This window comes from Emericellopsis cladophorae, assembly GCF_022114955.1.
Source record: "Emericellopsis cladophorae strain MUM 19.33 chromosome Unknown NODE_109_length_29841_cov_115_897863, whole genome shotgun sequence".
NCBI lineage: Eukaryota > Fungi > Ascomycota > Sordariomycetes > Hypocreales > Bionectriaceae > Emericellopsis > Emericellopsis cladophorae.
The window spans coordinates 10,000-29,841 of record NW_026251034.1 but is presented as its reverse complement, the minus strand read 5'-3'; the positions used below and the strand labels follow the sequence as shown (position 1 = coordinate 29,841).

Here is a 19,842-nt window from a genome sequence, read left to right as displayed (position 1 = left end):
ACCATCCCGACACGCTGACGAGCATGAACAACCTCGCCCACACTTGGCAGCATATGGAAATGGCATTGGAAGCTACTTATTTAATGCGCGAATGCGTTCGCCTTAGCCAACGTAAGCTGGGCTTGAATCACCCTCACACGAAGGCTTCTGTTTCGACTTTAGACGCCTGGGTTAGCCGGCTCCAAATTCAATAATGGCTTTGCTGAGATTGACTTTGTTTTTTTGCCAATGAGGCACTATTAGTCCTGACGAGTGTGCGAAGGCTCAGCCGTGGTTGGTTACAAAGTACCATGTACTAGAATCACGTGAATCTTTGAGGGGTAAGTGAAGCATGTATGGTGGGGTGCACATAGTAGGCACGCAGGGCGGCAGTCTTTGCAAATGTGACTGCTACCTTGCTCTCGTGAGTCCGGTCCCTGCTCGCACTGTATTTCTCCATTGCGTCCAGAAATAGCCGTTCTTATAATTCATTGTGTCACACGAAAGCGGACACTCGTTTTGGACCTCACTGTAGTTTTTATGCTATCTGCTTCTGAGCGTCTGGATAGACTGTAATGCTCATGTCGGAATGCAGTTCACCTGCCACTTCTAATTCGCTCAAGCTCCTGCAGACACGGACTCATTTATCAGTATGTAGTAGACGCCCCAATCTCCAGTTTGCGTTGCGCGATGCATTTGATTTGATCGACATCTTCGTGAACAACCGTCGAGAGAGCTTAGCCGTATTTTTCTCCTTGGATATGTAAATCTGACAGAATCGGTATGCTGGGTCGCTTGGGCTTTCGAGGACCAAAACTTGGGCACTGAGAATGCCGAAGTTGGCGCGCATTCGGTCCATCCGGCGAACTAGCTTCTCGCCAACCCGACCGCCAGCATGAGTGAGTGCTCGTTAGAAATCCAACCTGAGGTGCACTATCTTAAATTTGCCCTGTACTATGGCGTATTTACTCACGGTCCGACCACATTGTTGACAAGGCACCCTTTTCTGAATCGAACATTCGCTCGCTTACCCTACGAAGCTGTATAGGCCAGCTTCTTGCAGACCGCGCCAATGACTTGACACTCGCAGTCTTCCCGCGGAAGGTATGAGCAACGTGGTTCGATCCAATAAGAAAAGGAGACATGCCTTGGGAGTGTATCTTGAGATTCCATGCCATTCTCCAATGCATGATCGCACCAGCAAAATGAACGTCAAGCTTTTTGTGCCTACCAAGCCCAGACGAACCGCGACGTACTTATCGATCAATCACTTAGGTTGAGGGTCAACTCTCGGGCACATGAAGGTATCTCGACGAGCGCAATGCCTCGAGCTTTCAAACAGCTTCTGATACCAAAGATATCCGTACAGTAGGCGGAGAGCCGAGAGAAGATTCTTATCGATAGAGAGTGAGCCCTTTACCGACCCTGAATCTCGTGGCGTCAATTGCCCCGCGCCGCACTTGCCGCCAGCCCCGCGCTGACCTGCGCGTCTATTGGCGCACTGCGCAACATCGACCACTGACTGAGGGTCCATTGGCCCTGCGTCCTTCGAAGCTCTTCCTCTGCAGCAACACGCTTTTCCATTACACCATCACACACTTTGTACTACCCGAAGAACGCTGTACAACCCGAGATTCGACACAATGGGCGTCGAGAAGATCATCCATGAGCAAGGCCAGGGCGATGCCGTCCAGAAGGGCCAAACCGTCACCATTGCGTACACTGGCTGGGAGAGGGTCAAGGGAACAGCCGACAACGTCTGGGAGAAGGGCTCCAAGTACGCCGTTCCGGTCAAATTCGTGACACTGGCTGGTTTTAACATCTTAATAGGTTCGATTCCTCGGTCGACCGCAACCAAGACTTCGTCGTTCCCGTAGGCGTTGGCAGGCTGATTAAGGGCTGGGACGAGGGTATCGTTGGCATGAAGCCCGGCGAGAAGGCCACTCTCCACATCACCCAGTGAGTACATCGAAACAAGTCATGTCGAGTAGGATGAGTGCTAATGACATAGTGACTACGCGTATGGGCCTAGGTACGAATTACCCTTACACACGGCAGCTGACGCAAACTAACAACAGTGTACAGGGGCATCCCGGGAGTCATTGGCGAGGAAGCCGATCTCATTTTGTAAGTGCCGGTTTGTATCAGGATGATATGCAAGGCTGACAATATCACAGCGACGTCAGCCTTAAGAGCTTCAAATAGAGAGCCTTGTTGAGGTGTTCATTGTGACAGAAATATAGCCTTAAAAAGATTTGTATCGCGGGCCAAAACAGGTGCCGTTATACAAAATCAACATCTAAACAAATCATCCCCACTCGCTTAACCGTGGTCGTGAGTTGTAAGCAGATCATTGTTTCCATCGTCTCAGACTCTCCACAGTCGAGTCTGCCTTGTACAGCGCCGCATGAAAAATTCATCATGCAGATTTAAAGTATGCACGACCGACGTAAATACGTTTTTCCAGTTACACGAACATCCTGGGTTCAATCAATCTCCCGAGTGGTTGGTGGTGGCGCGCGCGCAGCATGGCGGCAAACGCTTGGAATTGATTTGGCATGCGCGAGGGCTGTGCCATACGACCTACATCTGCGGCCGCTGGACCAAGCCGACCAACATGCGCAAATCACGACTTCATAAAGAGAGGAATCAACCGCTGTGTAACTCAAGGTGTTGTGTTACTCGAGAATTTATTTTTATCGGACCTTCACACTGACAGGTGACTTGGCGAAAACTTATGTGCTTATATGGATCCACTGTCGATTGTTGCGGGTGCGGCTGGGTTTGTCTCGCTGGGAATCCATATATCGAAAGATTTGATGGAATTCTGCGACGACTACCGGGGACGTGACGAGGACTTTGGGACTCTGTCTAAAGAAGCAGCATTCTTGAAGAACCAGATCCAGTGCACCGAGCGCCAGTTGAACCGCTGTGAGGGGATCGACAACACACTCCAAGAGTCGCTATACTCACTACGTCAACGGGCAGAAGAGTGTCAACATGTGTCCGAGAAGATACTGTTTAAGATGCAACGGAAAAATTCAGGCAACTGGATTCAAAGGCAAGGCTCAAGGTTGAGGTATCCCCTAGGACCGAAGCGCAAGCTTGAGGATGTGTTACAGCAACAGCAGCAATTTGTGACAAAGATCAATCTGCTTCTCGCCCGAAGCAACATGTACGTTTCGTTGGAAAAGCATCACTTATCTCTTACTAATTTTCTTTTGAAGAAATGAGACCATCGCGACAAGGCATAGCCATGAGATGGCATCACAACGGTTACTTTCAGTATCGGACCGTCACTCAGAGCAAATGACACAGATTCTGGACTCCATTGGGCAGTGTTCGAGGACAGAATTGCTGCAACAGATGGAGAAGAAAATTATCGCAGCGATATCAAACCGGACGGTCAAAATTGCTGATACCGGGGGCAAGAAGGAGATGGACATGGTCACAACGTCCATAACCGACGTCTCAACTCGGTGCGACACAGTGCCACCGCGTCCTCGACATCACAAGCGCAACACAAGGGCAAGCCAGGCATCCAAGATACGCCTTGCACAGAACTCGAAATTTTCTTCGAAACGCTTCACCGGCGATTTTACCGTGTTCCAACGGGCTGTCAAGTGGGATGTTGCAATCAAGCATTCGACCAACGGCGTATTTCAAAGTCTCCAGATCTTCCCATCCCTCAGCATACAAGGCGTGGTACCCTGTGACGCACCAGCATTTATAATCTTGCGAGAAAACGTGTCACAGGTCATAGATTGGCATGCCGCTGATATCGTGGTCCGTCGTGCGCAATTGCGGGAATGTCTACGAGACATCGAGGAGCTTTACACCGCCGGGAAGGCATCGCCGACTGACATCATTCCCGATGGAAAGGATCTTTTATCAGTAAGAGCCGTCCACATAAGCTTCCGAGACATGGGCTGATACATGCGCAAGCTTGCCATATGCACGATGGTCGACCATTTGCGCAGGGACCCTCCACTAGGCACATCCGACATGAGCCGGATCAGGAATGATTTAGAAAGGGAGCATGAGCTGCGAAGAGAACTGATATCAGCGTTACAAGACTTCGGGATGGACATCAACAATGGTAAACACCTCCAAGATGAGTCTCTCGTGTAAGTCCACTCAGACACTTGTGCCAATCGCCTGGTAGCTGACTTTGCAAAAGGCTAGGAAAAGAAAGGCATCCCCCATACTTGAAGGAAAGCATCGAGTCCCATTCAAATTGGGCAGCGATAGTTGTCGCTCTCGCTGAATGCAACTTTGACGTTACATATTTGCAACACGAGTTCTGGACCAACGTCGAGCAATTAACCCATGGCTGTGGGGCAGTGTCCATACATGAGCTCATGGAACCTGTCATAGGTATGGCATGAATGGGACAAAGCAAGAACTTGGCTAACCCAGTCCAGAGCCGTTATATGGCGAAGTGTCGCAAGCAGTCATCAAGCGCGACGAGAGCCAGCTTTCACAGATCCTGCAATTGCGGGGCCGTTTGATTAGCGAGAGGGATTCAAACGGAGACACGCCTTTCCACATCGCCACACGATGGCCGCCGGGTCTGAAAATTCTCTTGCAGAGCGAGGAATCGATGGGAACCAGATGCTTCAGCAGTGCTCCGAACTTGGAAGGCTACACACCTCTCCTCTTAGCCGTGATCAGCGGCCTCACCGAGGCTGTCGACCTTCTACTCGAAGCCGGTGCTGCTGTCGATGAAAGGTCATGGTTTTTCGTGTCTAGCGAACCCAACAAAGAGCTTGCTATTCGCTTTGCAAAGAGCCTTGCGCGTAAACGGTTGCAGTTCGGGGAGCTTTTTCACTCTTCCTATCCAGAGGCAGACAATATCGGAGATGCTTGTATGAACGAGAGTATTGATGAAGCTCTGCAGATGCTTCGAGGAAGAGGTGTAGACGTGGCTCCGACTTTGAGTGAATCATATTCTGGACCGCCCTATGCCCTCAACCGGAGGACGGAAACCCCAAGTCTTGAGTTTCTGGACGCACTGCATGAATCAGGCTTCCGCGGAATCGACGTTCCCGATGAAAAGCACAATACGTTACTAGGTCGGCTGATCAGATATGTTAACGTCGATAGCACCGAGGCAGTGTTCCGCCGCGATTTTGGGAAATTGCGAACATTGTTCCGAGATGCCCACGCGCCTATCTCGTGGCTACTTGAGCACGAAGCTGACGGCTTGACTGGCGCTGCTTTTATCAAAGACGAACACAAGATCTTGCATTGGCTGCCTGTTGAGCTTGCTTGTCTCAACGTCTATGAAAAACGTGTCTCGGCGCTCGAGTTTCACCCTAGGAGCGAGGCTTTATTCAGCTCATATCTCAACCAGATAGGGCGTAGCGGTTCTCATGGCCCCTGCCACTGCCCATGTTCGCGACAACCATGCGCCCCTGTCTCAATCTACAGCCGCATCCAACTGGAGCAGGAACATCAGGTAGTCACCCCTCGAGGATGCCAGTCTCTCAAAGCGTGGAAATGGGACACGCCGAGATCAGAGTACGGAGGAGTCACAGGCAGTGCATTATTTGACCATCGGGGCTATTACCCTTTTGTTGACAGCAGCCACTTTCTTTCGGTCATGCATTTCCTCTCTGACGCGCACGACAAAACCACGGCTTCGGAAGCTTTGCGACTGGCAACATTTCACCGATTGGGACTGAGGCATACATGCTGTTTGTGGCGCCCGAGGAATCCCGAATCGGAGTCTCTCTTAGCTCCATGCCACTTGGCTGCCCCTTCTGCGGAAGAGATACTCGAAATCGAGGAGGAGCAGGTTGCACTGACTCACGAACTGGAGCATTTGATCGACGAGTTCGAGGAAGCAATGCTGGACCACAAAGGTGACTTGATTGACTTCTTGCTGGGCTTTTGGTGGGAACGAATGGACAGATACGAAAAGGAAACCAGTGCTGTACAGACGGGCAGTGCGCAAACATTGCGGGACCTGGGGATTGTACTGACGATTGATGAAGTTGATGAAGAGACTTGAGCGTTCTGTTGCACTTGTCAAGAATACAATATAACCTAGAACTTCTATACATTTATTTTGTACAATACAAGCAACTATTTAACGTGAATCATAGGGGCTTTAGCTATCAAGCACAAACAAGCTGCAAAAACCAAAAAAAAATTGATCATGGAGAAGATGCAAATGCGGCGCCGAGAAGTATGAGAATTAGGGAAAGGCAAGGAGAGAATGAATTCACCTTGTCACACCTCTGGTATTTCAATGGAACGCTCCTCTGATAACTTGGGGATCGTGGCCGCATGACCCTCTCTCCGGTCGTCGTCAGGTCATCGGCAGACTACTTATTACGTATCCGTACTCGCGCAGAATTTGGCTTAGGCCACATTGACAATTGTCACTCCGTCACCATTCATTTCACGACCACATCGCGTCATGGGACATGGAGCTGCAAACGCAGATCGACAAGGCCGCAACAGCGCTTAACACACTGTCATCGATCATACCAGAGGCAGAATTGCTACTCGACGCCATCACCACCGTGGTCAAACACCCCGGCCAGACGGGACTACCCGCGCACGTCAAATTCCTCACCCTGCAACGAAGCCAGCTCGGGGCATGCATCACCAAGCTCCAGCAATTCGCGCCCACAAACGAGCTCGAACCTTCAAATGGCGACGGCACCTCGCCTGAAAAGTCATTGCCTGCCGTAGAGGAGCTGATTCGCAATACCGTCACCAACGTCCACTTGGCTGACCAACAGATGGCGGTCCTCAAGCGCTGCTCCTACCTCACTTTCATCAGCAAGATTGGCCGCGTCTCCGTCGTAGATGGTGGGCATGAGTGGATTGTCATTCGCCCCAAAACATGGACACTCGCCAAAGTGGCACGTGACATGGCGGAAGATGGATGGGAATGGGGCGAATACGACACTATGGACGACGTGCCCCGGGATGTATGGGCGGATGCCGGGCCATACACTCTTGCGAGAGCGATCATGAGGCTCGTGGAGGATGCGAAAGCTCATAGAGTGGACTACAGGATACCGAGGATACGTGTCGTCATGCCAAGCTTGCGGAGAAGTGAGAATGACGACGTCGGGTTGTATCTGGACGTGCTGGAGAAGATGGACCCATCGGTCAAGATCACGATATCTTGTGCTGATAGTGACTTTTTACTCTCGCCGGTACCAGATATGGCCACTGCGGTGCGGAGTCTGGTGGTTCACCCGTTGACCAATCTTACATCGACCTTGAATCTGGATCAGACCATCTTGATGGACTTGGTGTCGGACATTACGCATTTGCGTCTCGAACCGGAGAACTGGCTCCCGCGCAATACACAAGGCCATATCCAGGAGGAGAACGCGGGCGAAGGAGGGATCATGACCAAAGCATTGTACCCTGTGCTACAGGGCCGCAAACTGGTCTGCACGAGCGAAGTCGTGGGCGAATTCATGGATCTTGTCACCAAGATTGGCACAGAAACGGAAAGACAGAGAGCAAGACTATTGCTTGGTCTAGATGAGTCTCAATGTGAGGCTCGGGCCGGATACAACAAACTCACGATACATCCGCTGCCTGCTGATCTCCAGATCCCGATAGCTGTCATACCTACGTCGTGGGCGAGCGCGTCCACTTTGAAAGAGGTCATAGATTCACACGGTCTTCCTCGCATAGCACTGCCAGTCACAAGAGCCGCGCGATCGAAGCTGAGCCCGGCGAGGATAGGTGTGTTTTTGCAAGGGTGGCTGATGGACTGCCATACCCTGACCGGACAGAAGGAGATGCTGAGCAAGTTCAAAGTATGGGTTGACCAATGTCGACTGAGCGACGAGGACACGGGGCCAAGAGTGTGGAAAATAGATGTCACGAGGAATCTCCTGGCTACGAGACCACCACATAGGACAAAAGGGTTTAGCGAGTAAGTAGCCCAGGTCAAGGCAGACAAGGGCTAAAGCACTAGAATACACATAGAAAACTTACGACAGGCTATATCACCACGAATGCGTTGATTTACGGGCATCTCTGAATAAACCTGCGTTGAATTATAGGCCCTTATCCTCCCAAGCATCTATGTCGTTCCGTTCCTGGGGAGCTTGGCTCTCCTTGGAAAGTCGAGTGAAGCTTCGTCCCCAATATTGCAGCATTCTGTACAGTGCAAGGAAAGCTTTTTTCCATCTTTACTGCGCTCACTCGCTGTGAGGATCAAGAGTGCGACAGGCGTACGCGGTTTTGATGGCGGGTTCATCCACCGTCGTCGTAGCGTCGAAGAAGACGACAGGCGGGACACCCAGTGGTATATACTTCTCCACAACTGCTGTACAGTCACCACATTCCAAGCTGAACGTGGTTGTCGTAGTGTTTGTGTAAACAGTTTTTGTTGGTCCAAAGCCGAGACTCATCAGGTTGAGCATGGTGGAGGTGCATTCGCCCAACTTCTTGCTGTCTGAGATGCTTGCACCGAGTCTTGCGTAGGCGACCGCCAGCCAAAGCGCCAAAAGGTAGTAAATCTTCATTGTGGTGAGTGTTTTTTGAGTATGAGAGCATGATAATTGGAGCTAGACTCTCGTTGAGGAAAACCTGGCCGGCCATATATAATCTCGCTAGGAAAGGCATGGCAATAGCATCCGAGACATTGTCTGTCCTGGGTAATCACTCGGCATGGTCTGGAATGTGAGACACATGACTTGGCAAAGCGAAGAGTATGTGTCCCAAAGAAGTGACTTGGTTCCTCTTAGGGTGATTATGGCTTTGGGGTGGCAGAGATGGAGGGTCGCAGGATGGTCCTAGGGGAAGGGGCGTGAAGATGTGAGCAGAGACATTGTGTAAATTGAGTTGAGAATTAGCCACAGTAGCGGGCCTGTAACAAATGTCTAAAAAATGAGATGGACCTGGCTTTCGGCATGAGCCACGCTCCAAGACATACCATGTCGACAACATGAAGCTTTTGTGACGCTCGGAAGGATTTAGCAAGAACTCCACTGTGTCCAAGAACCGTAAGATGGTGTCGAATGCCTTCATCTTGATGTCATCCTTTCGGTAATGCATGATTTACTATGCCCTCTGACTTGGGGCAACACGACAATATCTTGGGCAGCTTTGGTTTCGATCACTCGAACAATGGGGGCTGCCCAGAATCCCAGGGCTTGGGCGAGCCCCAAAGCAAACCGTCCATCTCGTCCCAGCTCAGATCGCCCAGGAAACCCTGGTACATTCTGTCGCCGATGCCCAATCCTGGCGAACCCTGGGGAAGTTCCATGTCGGCGGGTGATAACAGGGGCACCGAGCTCTCGGCTCTGTCTTCGTCCACCTCGACACCTTCACTCAGAGCCAGCTCCTTCATCGCTGCGTAGCATGCGTTCGCGGCCACGACCGCGGTGGCAGATACCTCGTCCTCGATGACCTTCTCATCTGCAATGCCCTCATTTAACAGGTCCACGTGCCGCAGACAGCAAGCCGTGTAGACGTGACCTTTGATGTTGGTCTCGCCCGACCGTACCCTCCTCAACATCCACGCCTCACCCGCGGCAAGGGTCGCCCTGAGATCGTAGTCTTGCACGGCTGGTAAGTATCCCAGCCCTGTCATCACGTTGCCATGCGTGTGAATCAACTCCACGGCTGTCGCGGTCAGGCTCTGCAGGGGAACGTTACGAAAAATACCTGACCCGTTGGTGACCAGCCGTGTAAAGTCGGTTGATGGTGGTTGATCGCGCAAAGGGCCGGAAAGACCGCAGATATGTGTGATTTTGAGCGCCCCATCAAGGTGCATCTTGCGAGAGAAGTAGTATCGCGGGTCCTCGAGTGATTTGGTGATGAGGGGCTGATGTAGGGCGTGAAAGCACCTATAGACCAGGATCTCGGCGAACGACGCATGGAACTGAGTCACTTTGGCCTCGGGCTCCTTGCTGTAGCGCAGCATGGACTGAGACATAGCGCGACAGAACTTGACGAGGGCTGAATTGTGCCGGAGCGTCTGCTCGTACGACTCGACTGATCGGAAGTCATTCGCATGCTGAAGGAGCGACAGTCGAAGGGGCGCAGACTTTGCGACTTCCAACGCGACTGACATGTCTGTCGCCTTTTGCGTGCTCTCGACCGGTTTCTGGGCAACCCTGTCGCGTCTCTCGCGATCCAACTCGTCTGTCAACTCAACGTCATCGAGATCTGCTGGAGGAAGAGTGTCATATTCTGCCGCTGAAATGAGTGGTGGACCGCCCGCGTCAAAGCCGCTCTGCAAGTTCAGCTCTATGATGGTCGCCCACAATCTCCGCCTCATCTCTGCTCGGAAGGTCGTCATGTCAGCTAGATGACGCGGGTCACGATGGAGGCCCATGTACATGGCTTTTCGAAGCATCCCACCTGTCGTGACCCAGACCAAGTCGTGCCCGATGGCAACGGCGGACCGAGCGAGGGTCAGCAAGCACATGATTTGGAGGCCTGGGATGTTCATGCGGGCCTTTTCCGGGGGCAACATGATCCATAGTTGAGCTTCGTAGATCCATTGTGTCGCCCTCGGTCGTAGGGTGAAGGTGTCATCGTGGAAGACGGATCCAAGGGCCATGACCAGCCGCAGAAGGATGGTGAAGTGAGCCGTGTGCTGAGGCACGGTGGTGGTCCAGAAGCGCTCATATTCCGATCTAAAGGAAGGAACGTGGAGGACGCGTAAAACACCTTCAAAGGTACGGAGATATGACTCGACCAGCTCATCCGCAAGGGCTTTGTGCGGAATGTCGCGTCCCAGAGCCGACGACGACAGAGGTTTAAGACGATGCTCCTTGATCTTCCTCCCGAGAGCTTTACATCGATTCAACAGGCAACCGAATGGATACTCCTTTGCGTCAAGTTTGCCCAAAGTGTTGATCTCCAGGGGCAGCAGCATCGCCCCTTTCATCCAGTGACTTCGGCCAAAGTACCGCGTCTTGCTGATGGTCCCTCCTTGTTGTAGCAAAGTACCAGTCGAGCTTGGATCACCCGTCACTGCCTCTTCAGGACTCTTTGAGAGACCGAAACCGGCCAGCTTCTCCTCCAGGTATTGTATCCTCTCCACCAGCCTGTCCACATCTCTTGAACTGTCGCTGGAGCTTGGCGCAGTCGAGCTTCCACCCGCGATGCTCAGCAGATCACTGGCAGCTGAATTGGCGGTCTCAGTGTCTTTTGATGGCGCAGGCAATATTGGCGCTGGTTTCCTGTCAATTTCCTTCTGTAGCTGCTGCGACTGGGACTGATTCTCGGCCTTCTTTTTCCATGATGACGGGGTGTGAGCAGGCGCATATGAGCAATCCTTGATCTGACTCCTAACGCAGTGATTACAAGGGGATTTCCTGTCGCAGCGCACCTTGCGTCGCCTACATTGCTCACAGGCCAATGGCGGACGACGGCGCTTCTTGTGCGTGGGTGGCACTGTTGGGAGCACAGCAGCGTCGTCCGACATATTGGGTCCACGGGCTCTCGCTCACTTGGTGACGTTGTCAATGGAAGCATGGGAAAGATAAATATTTATTTCAAACGCGAGAGAAAGGAACTCAACTCATCTCAGGGCTGTTTAGCAAAAGCCCGAGGCTGGCCATTGTGATTGGTTGAGCAGAGCAAAAGCCCGAGCGTAGCGCCGGAATGCCGCAACGCTCTGTTTATTTTTTTTCTGATGGAGGCATATCACCGTCGTGAGCCTTGGAGTGATTTCTGCCCGAGGTGAGTGAACAGTAATGAGAAAAGTAACCGGCGGTGCGAGCACCATTGTCGAGACTTGAATGTAGTGGGCTGTACGTAAGGGCTGGCTCTCAGCAACAGCTCACTGCAGCCTGGAGCCAACAGTGGTACCATCATATCGTGCTAAATCGATGTCGAATTCACAAGACAAGTTCATCAAATCAAGCCTGGGGCCGTAGAAAAAATAACCAATGTACAAGCTAAACGACCCTCCGGACCCAAAATCAGCATTAGCAGGATCATTGTACACGGGCGTCAAGCCTTGGATCAGGTCTATAAATATCCTCCGACGCCCTTTATCTTCATCTGCATTCAAATCCCTCCTCGTCTGTCGTCCTCAATTATGCATCCTCTACAGCATCAAGTCGAGGGGATTCTCGAGCGCCTTCTTGAACTCGCGGATCCATTCGGCGCCGATAGCACCGTCCACGACCTTATGGTCGAAACTGGCAGTCACGCTGATCTGGTCCTCGAACTCGACACCGTCGGTGCCGTCCTCGTTCTCCACAGGCACGGCGACCCTCTTGGTGGTGCCAATGGCAAGGATGGCGGCCTGGGGGGGGTTGATGATGGCGCTGAACTGGTCAACGGCATTGTTCATACCCATGTTGGAGATGGAGATGCTTCCACCCTGGTACTCCTCGGGCTTGAGCTTGTTGTCGCGCGCCTTCTTGGCGAGTGCCTTGACCTGGTTCGAGATGGACTTGAGGCCACGCGACTCGACGCCGGTCACAATGGGGGTGATCAGGCCCGTGGGCGTCGACACAGCCACGGAGACGTCGACGGTCTTAAACTGGCGGATCGAGTCACCGCGCCAGCTCGAGTTGACGGCGGGCACCTTGAGGGAGGCGACACCCATGGCCTTGATGAGGAAGTCGTTCACAGAAAGCTTGTACTCGCCCTCAGCTGAGCTGTTCATGGCCTGGCGGAGCTTGAGCAGCTTACCGACCGAGATGCTGCTGGTGACGAAGAAGTGGGGGTTGGACTGGACAGACTCCTGGAGGCGGCTGGCAATAGCCTTGCGCATGCCGGACACGGGGACGTCCTCGTATGTGGCGCCAGGCGCGGCCGCGGCGGCGGCGGCAGGGCTGCTGATGGCCTTCTTGACGTCCTCCTCGGTGATCTTGCCACCCTTGCCGGTACCCTTGATGCCCTCCAGGTTCACACCCTTCTCGCGGGCCAGACGCTTGGCCGGGGCAGCGACGTTGGGCTCACGGTCGAGAGCGGTCTCCAGCTTGCCCTCTGAGGGCGCGTACTGCTCGGGCTCGGTAGCAGGCTCGGGGGTGGATGGCTGGGACTCGGACTTGGACTCGCTCTTGTCCTCCTTGGCCTCGGGGGCCTTGGCGTTGCCACCGGCGTCCTCGATGGTGAACTTCTCAAAGGCGGCGATATCGGTGCCCTCCTCGACGAGGATAGCAATGGGCTGGGACAGTTAGCGCGTGTTCAACACGATAAGAAAAACTCTAGAGAGCAAAAGCACTCACGCTGCCAACAGCGACATCCTTCTCGCCAGACTCCTTGAGAATCTTGGCAACGATACCCTCCTCCTGGAACTCAAAGTCCATTTGCGCCTTGTCCGTCTCAACCTCGACGAGAACATCGCCGGGCGCGATGCTGTCGCCAGCCTTCTTCTGCCAGGCACCGATGTTGCCAGCCTGCATGGTGGGCGACAGCGCCGGCATCTTGATAACTTGGTGCTCTGGGAACGACGCGTAGTGGCGGACTACATGCGCCGTGAAGCCCTTGCGGAGGACATTCTGGGTGGGAGCGAGAGCTCGCCTTCGGAGCGCGGCACTGAGCATGTTGTCGGGTTGTAGAGATTAAATGGCTCGGGGGGGGGATTTGGGAGGAAGGAGGCAGAGAAAAGGGATGAAGGAGGCTGCCGCACGGGAGGGTCGAAGCGCAAATCCTATGGCTTCCGAAAGATGCAGTCGGCGCGCAATTGATGGAGTGCGGTCGAAGAGGAGAGGAGAGGTTGGAGAGGCTCGTGGTGTTGGACGCACGCTACTTCGACGGAAATGTTTTGGGGCAGTTTTTCCATGCGTTGAGGAAGGACGCCGGAAGCTCGAAAAGCTCCCGGAGGCTAAGCCTTCTTTGGCATGACTGTCATTGCACTGAATTCACTCAAAGCGCCCCAAGTCCTTATTCACGGCACATGGACAATCTTTGGCTATACACAAACAGGACACTTCAATCTCCTACTCATTTTTCAATCAATTGATTTGATTTCGTCATGGCCTACAATCTTTGCCCTCTCAACATTACGGGATACTGTTCGGTGCATTTCACGCGAACCAGTGGGCCTAAGGCATCCAATCAGCTCTTCTTCTGTGAAGCCTTGGCATCCCTGAATGGACTCCCCAAGCTCAAGCCATATGTGGCTCGTGCCTTCGCGCGTCGCTCATCAGGACACGCTATCGCAGGTCAATGCACCAGCCACAGCACCCCTTGAAGTGCGACCATCGCCTCCAGTCCCCGAGTCCATCGTAATCCGAGACTAACTGCAGTCTACCAACCCGTGGCAGCCGGGGTTCTCGAAATTCTTATTGCTTCTTTGTCCGGTCTCTAACATTGCCAACAACGCGACCGAAACCTCGAGAGGACCCGACTCGCAGATTCTACATGGCCCCCTCATGAGCTCACTCAAGTTTGTCGTGTCCTCCTTGGACGCTATCGCTTCGTCCAAGGATGCGCAGAAGAACAAGAAGCTTGGTGAGCTGGCCAACACAGCCTTGACGGCCATCAAAGAGCAGGACCAGCTACCCGACCCCGAAATTGTCTTCGCCCCTCTGCAGCTAGCCACGAAAACGCACAATCCACAGCTGACGACAAGCGCGCTCGATTGCATCGGCAAGCTCATTTCGTATTCCTACTTCTCCGTCCCCAGCAACAACGGAAGCAGAGACAATGGAGAACAAGGTGGCGTAGACGCGCCTCCATTAATCGAACGGGCGATTGACACGATTTGCGATTGTTTCGAAGGCGAAACCACGGCCCCCGAGATTCAGCTGCAAATCGTCAAATCATTGCTAGCGGCTGTGCTGAACGATAAGATTGTGGTTCACGGCGCTGGCCTGCTCAAGGCCGTTCGCCAAGTCTACAATGTGTTCCTCCTGTCAAGGAGTACCAGTAACCAGCAGGTTGCCCAGGGTACGCTAACGCAAATGGTGGGGACTGTCTTTGAGCGCGTCAAGCTTCGCCTACACATGAAGGAATCGCGACTGAACCTGAGCCATGGCAGCAACGAGGCTGTCGACGAGGTGGAGCAGGCAGAACATGTCGTGGAAGAGGCGGATCAAGAACAGGGACAAGGTGCAGATACCCCCGCGACAGAGCTGTCCGAGCAGGCGGCCAATGGAGGCAAGCTCACCCTCAAGGACCTGGAGCACCGCAAGAGCTTCGATGACTCGGCAATGGGCGAAGGACCAACAACAGTAACGAGGTTAAAAAACACCCGAGCCCAAGATGACAACGCTTCCGTGTCCAACATGTCGGTGCAGAGCAACGCTCAGCAGGAAGACAACGATGCGCTCGACGATGAGGACGAAGTCTACATTCGCGATGCGTATCTGGTCTTCCGTTCATTCTGCAACCTGTCGACCAAGGTCTTGCCGCCCGACCAGCTGTACGATGTCCGCGGGCAACCGATGCGCTCCAAGCTCATCTCTCTACATCTCATCCACACACTACTCAACAACAACATTGCCGTCTTCACTTCGCCACTTTGTACCATCAGAAACTCCAAAAGCAACGAGTCTACGACTTTTCTCCAAGCCATCAAGTTTTATCTGTGTTTGAGCATTACCCGCAACGGCGCGAGCTCGGTAGATCGAGTCTTCGAGGTCTGCTGCGAGATCTTCTGGCTCATGTTGAAGTATATGCGGCCATCCTTCAAAAAGGAGATCGAGGTCATCCTCAACGAAATCTACCTTGCCCTACTCTCGCGAAAGAACGGGCCTATTTCGCAGAAGCTGTACTTTGTCACTATGCTCAATCGCCTTTGCGCTGATCCTCGCGCGCTCGTGGAGACATATCTCAACTACGACTGCGATCAGTCGGTTGACAACATCTATCAAAAAGTGATCGAGGACCTCTCGAAGTTTGCGACAACACCAGTCGCGATCACCAGCGTCCACGAGCAGGCGTATGAGGAACTTCGTTTGAAGACGGCTGCAGCCAGCGAATGGCAGCTGAAGCCCATACTACCGCCCTCATTAACAGTTGCGCGCATCATCACCCAGCCAGAAGCGGAACCCGATTACCCGAAGGAGTATGCCATCAAGAGGCTGTCATTGGAGGCTTTGGTCGAGGCCCTACGATCGCTTGTGAATTGGTCTGCTGCTGTGCGCACAGACAGCGCGCCGCTGCGAAGTAACCCTGACGAAGGCACACAGAATCCTTCCATGGATGAACTACGACCATCGCAAGACCCGAGTATGCTGGATAATGTGTCTACGCCGTTAGCCTCAACGCCAGTCCTCGAAGATGACCCTGATCAGCTCGAAAAGGAGAAGGCGCGCAAGACAGCATTGACGAATGCAGTCCGTCAATTCAACTTCAAGCCCAAGAAGGGTCTCAAGTTGCTATTGCGCGACGGCTTCATCCCGAAAGACACCCCCGAAGACATTGCCAAGTTCTTGTTGACTGAGGACAAGCTTGACAAGGCACAGATCGGCGAGTTCCTAGGCGAAGGTGATCAAAGGAATATTGACATTATGCACGCTTTTGTCGACCAGATGGCGTTTGAGAAGACGAGGTTCGTGGCAGCTTTGCGTCAATTCTTGCAGTCATTCCGTCTCCCCGGTGAGGGCCAGAAGATCGACCGCTTCATGCTCAAATTCGCCGAGCGCTACGTCCTCGGCAACCCCAAGGCTTTTGCCAATGCGGACACAGCCTACGTGTTGGCCTATTCGGTCATCATGCTCAACACCGATCTTCACAGCAGCAAAATTGCCAAGCGCATGAGTAAAGAGGAGTTCATCAGGAACAACCGCGGTATCAACGACAACGCAGATTTGCCAGAAGAATACCTCCTGGGTATTTACGATGAGATTGCAAGCAACGAAATCGTTCTCACCAGTGAACGTCAGGCCGCGGCGGCTGCAGGAAACGTGCCAGCCCAGCCAACTGGCATTGCTGCCGGTCTGGGGCAGGCATTCTCCAATGTCGGTCGCGATCTTCAGAGGGAAGCATACGTGCAGCAGTCGGAGGAGATCTCGATTCGATCCGAGGCCCTGTTCAAGACACTGTTCAAGACGCAGCGCCGCAGCACCAAAGGCGCGCCCAAGTTCATTCCTGCGACGTCGTTCAAGCACGTCGGTCCCATGTTTGACGTGTCATGGATGTCCATATTCTCAGCGCTTTCCAGTCAGATCCAACGCGCCCATAACATCGAGGTCAACAAGCTCTGCCTTGAAGGCATGAAGCTTGCAACCAAGATTGCATGCCTCTTTGACCTCGCAACGCCTCGGGAGGCTTTCATGTCGGCTCTGAAGAATGCCACCAATCTAAATAACCCCCAAGAGATGCTGGCCAAGAATATCGAGGCACTCAAAGTCATCTTGGACCTGGGACAGACCGAAGGCAACGTTCTCCGGGAATCCTGGAAAGACGTGCTCATGTGCATCAGTCAGCTGGATCGTCTCCAGCTGATATCTGGCGGCGTGGATGAGAGTGCTATTCCTGATGTATCCAAAGCCCGTTTCATGCCTCCTCAACGTTCAGAAACACAGGATTCACGATCCTCAACTCAGTCAAAGCGACCGCGGCAACGTTCAAATACAGCATCGCGTGGCTTCTCTCACGAGATCGCCCTCGAAAGCCGCTCGGAGGATGTCATTCGCAGCGTGGACCGCATTTTCACCAACACGGCGCACCTGTCGGGAGATGCTATGGTGTACTTTGCCCGTGCACTGACAGAGGTCAGCTGGGATGAGATCAAGGTGTCCGGATCGAACGATTCCCCTCGCACATACAGTCTACAGAAGATCGTCGAGATTTCCTACTACAACATGAACCGTATCAGGTTCGAGTGGAGTAACATCTGGGAAGTGCTGGGCGAGCACTTCAATCGCGTCGGCTGTCACAACAACCTCAATATCGTGTTCTTTGCTCTTGACTCGTTACGACAGCTGTCGATGCGATTCATGGAGATTGACGAGCTGGCTGGTTTCAAGTTTCAAAAGGACTTCTTGAAACCGTTTGAGCATGTGCTTGCCGATTCTAGCGAGCCGACAGTGAAGGACATGGTGCTCCAGTGCCTGATCCAGATGATTCATGCACGAGGCGATAACATTCGCTCTGGATGGCGGACAATGTTTGGCGTTTTTACCGTTGCCGCCCGTGAGTCGCACGAGAGCATTGTCAACTTGGCCTTTGAAAACGTCAACCAGGTGTACAAGACAAAGTTCGGTGTCGTTATCTCACAAGGCGCTTTCACCGATCTCATTGTCTGCTTGACGGAGTTCTCCAAGAATCTCAAGTTTCAGAAGAAGGGTTTGGCCGCCCTGGAGTTATTAAAGTCGATCATCCCCACGATGCTCAAGACGCCAGAGTGCCCTCTTTCCCAAAAGCACAACCCAGCGGTTGCTGATGAGAAGTCGCACAACAAGTCGCCCGACGCCATGAAGAGAACGCAAAACAACACCTCTGTGGAAGAGGGATTTTGGTTCCCAGTGCTATTCGCCTTCCACGATGTGCTCATGACCGGCGAGGAGCTTGAAGTGCGATCCAAAGCCTTGGAGTACTTCTTCGACACGCTCATTAAGTACGGCGGAGACTTTCCGCCCGAGTTCTGGGACATTCTTTGGCGCCAGCAACTATACCCTATCTTCATTGTGTTGCGGTCGCGTCCGGAGATGTCGAATGCATTGACGCACGAGGAGCTCTCCGTGTGGCTGTCGACAACTATGATCCAGGCACTGCGCAACATGATCACGCTGTTCACGCACTATTTCGATGCCCTTGAGTACATGCTTGATCGCTTCCTTGAACTTTTAGCGCTCTGTATATGTCAGGAGAACGATACCATCTCACGCATTGGCAGCAACTGCCTACAGCAACTGATCCTGAAGAACGTCACGCGATTCACAGAGCAGCACTGGACCAAGATTGTTGGTGCATTCTGTGAGCTGTTTGAAAGGACAACGGCCCACCAGCTGTTTACAGCGGCTAACATCACCGCTACGGCTGCAGCAACTGCCAATGACGACCTCGACTTTGCCTCCAACGGCCTCCCGTCCACGACGGACACAGCGCCAGTTGAGTCTCTGAAGATAAATGGAACGGAAGAGGCCATTGCGGATGCAGATTCAGTACATGACGGCGGGCCCTCCAAGACAGCCGACGGAGATGTTCGAGCGCCTGGTGCGCCTGACACTCCTCTCGAAGAGTTCAAGCCATCTTCAAACCTCCAGCAGCAACCTGTCGTCGTGACTGCTGCGCGCCGTCGCTTCTTCAACCGCATCATTTCGCGCTGTGTGCTGCAGCTGCTGATGATCGAAACAGTCAATGAGCTTTTCAGCAACGACACTGTCTACACCCACATTCCGTCCACCGAGCTCCTCCGGTTGATGGCTCTTCTCAAGCGCTCCTTCCAGTTCGCTCGCAAGTTCAATGAGGACAAGGAGCTTCGCGCCCGCCTTTGGAGAGAGGGCTTTATGAAGCAGCCTCCCAATCTTCTGAAACAGGAGTCTGGTTCTGCGGCGACCTATGTCTCTATCTTGTTCCGCATGTTTGCTGACAACGACCCGGAGCGTCTTAAGTCGCGTCCGGATGTTGAGGCAGCACTCGTGCCATTGTGCCGTGACATTGTCACAGGCTACATTGCCCTCGAGGAGGAATCACAGCAGCGGAACATTGCCGCCTGGCGGCCGGTGGTTGTCGACGTGCTCAAGGGATACGCTGAATTCCCGGAGGACGCCTTCATCCGAAACAGCGTCGAGTTCCATTCCATGTGCGTGGACCTCATTGGTGGAGACTCGAGAGAACTGAGCATGGCGATGAAAAGGGTACTTCGCAGAATCGAGGAGGTCGGCCTGCCTGCTTCTGCTAGAAGGGCCAGTGTAACGAGTGTGACGAGTCAGCAGTAGACGGAGGAAACCTGTATTAAGAGTTCGTATATATCATGTGTTAGTTTTGGCGGCTGCGTTCAGGGGTGAGAAT

At 53.1% G+C, this 19,842-nt stretch overlaps 5 protein-coding genes across 5 annotated transcripts; 3 read left to right on the top strand and 2 right to left on the bottom strand.

The window, feature by feature from the left end:
- Positions 1-1,622: 1,622 nt before the first annotated feature.
- J7T54_007216 (peptidylprolyl isomerase) lies at positions 1,623-2,184 on the top strand (the record flags this gene model as incomplete). Its single annotated transcript, XM_051510488.1, has 4 exons — positions 1,623-1,756; positions 1,810-1,938; positions 2,065-2,106; positions 2,157-2,184. The coding sequence occupies 4 exons, from the start codon at positions 1,623-1,625 to the stop codon at positions 2,182-2,184; spliced, it is 333 nt and encodes a 110-aa protein (XP_051358626.1).
- Positions 2,185-6,413: 4,229 nt separating this feature from the next.
- On the top strand, positions 6,414-7,898 carry J7T54_007215 (uncharacterized protein; the record flags this gene model as incomplete). Its single annotated transcript, XM_051510487.1, has 1 exon — positions 6,414-7,898. One exon carries the CDS (start codon positions 6,414-6,416, stop codon positions 7,896-7,898), a length of 1,485 nt encoding a protein of 494 aa, XP_051358625.1.
- A 1,184-nt stretch (positions 7,899-9,082) lies between these two features.
- J7T54_007214 (Transcriptional activator protein acu-15) lies at positions 9,083-11,404 on the bottom strand (the record flags this gene model as incomplete). The annotated part of the gene is made up of 1 exon (XM_051510486.1): positions 9,083-11,404. The coding sequence occupies one exon, from the start codon at positions 11,402-11,404 to the stop codon at positions 9,083-9,085; it is 2,322 nt and encodes a 773-aa protein (XP_051358624.1).
- Positions 11,405-12,031: 627 nt separating this feature from the next.
- On the bottom strand, positions 12,032-13,481 carry J7T54_007213 (dihydrolipoamide acetyltransferase component; the record flags this gene model as incomplete). The annotated part of the gene is made up of 2 exons (XM_051510485.1): positions 12,032-13,102; positions 13,164-13,481. The coding sequence occupies 2 exons, from the start codon at positions 13,479-13,481 to the stop codon at positions 12,032-12,034; spliced, it is 1,389 nt and encodes a 462-aa protein (XP_051358623.1).
- An 831-nt stretch (positions 13,482-14,312) lies between these two features.
- On the top strand, positions 14,313-19,769 carry J7T54_007212 (Protein transport protein-like protein; the record flags this gene model as incomplete). Its single annotated transcript, XM_051510484.1, has 1 exon — positions 14,313-19,769. The coding sequence occupies one exon, from the start codon at positions 14,313-14,315 to the stop codon at positions 19,767-19,769; it is 5,457 nt and encodes a 1,818-aa protein (XP_051358622.1).
- Positions 19,770-19,842: the final 73 nt, after the last annotated feature.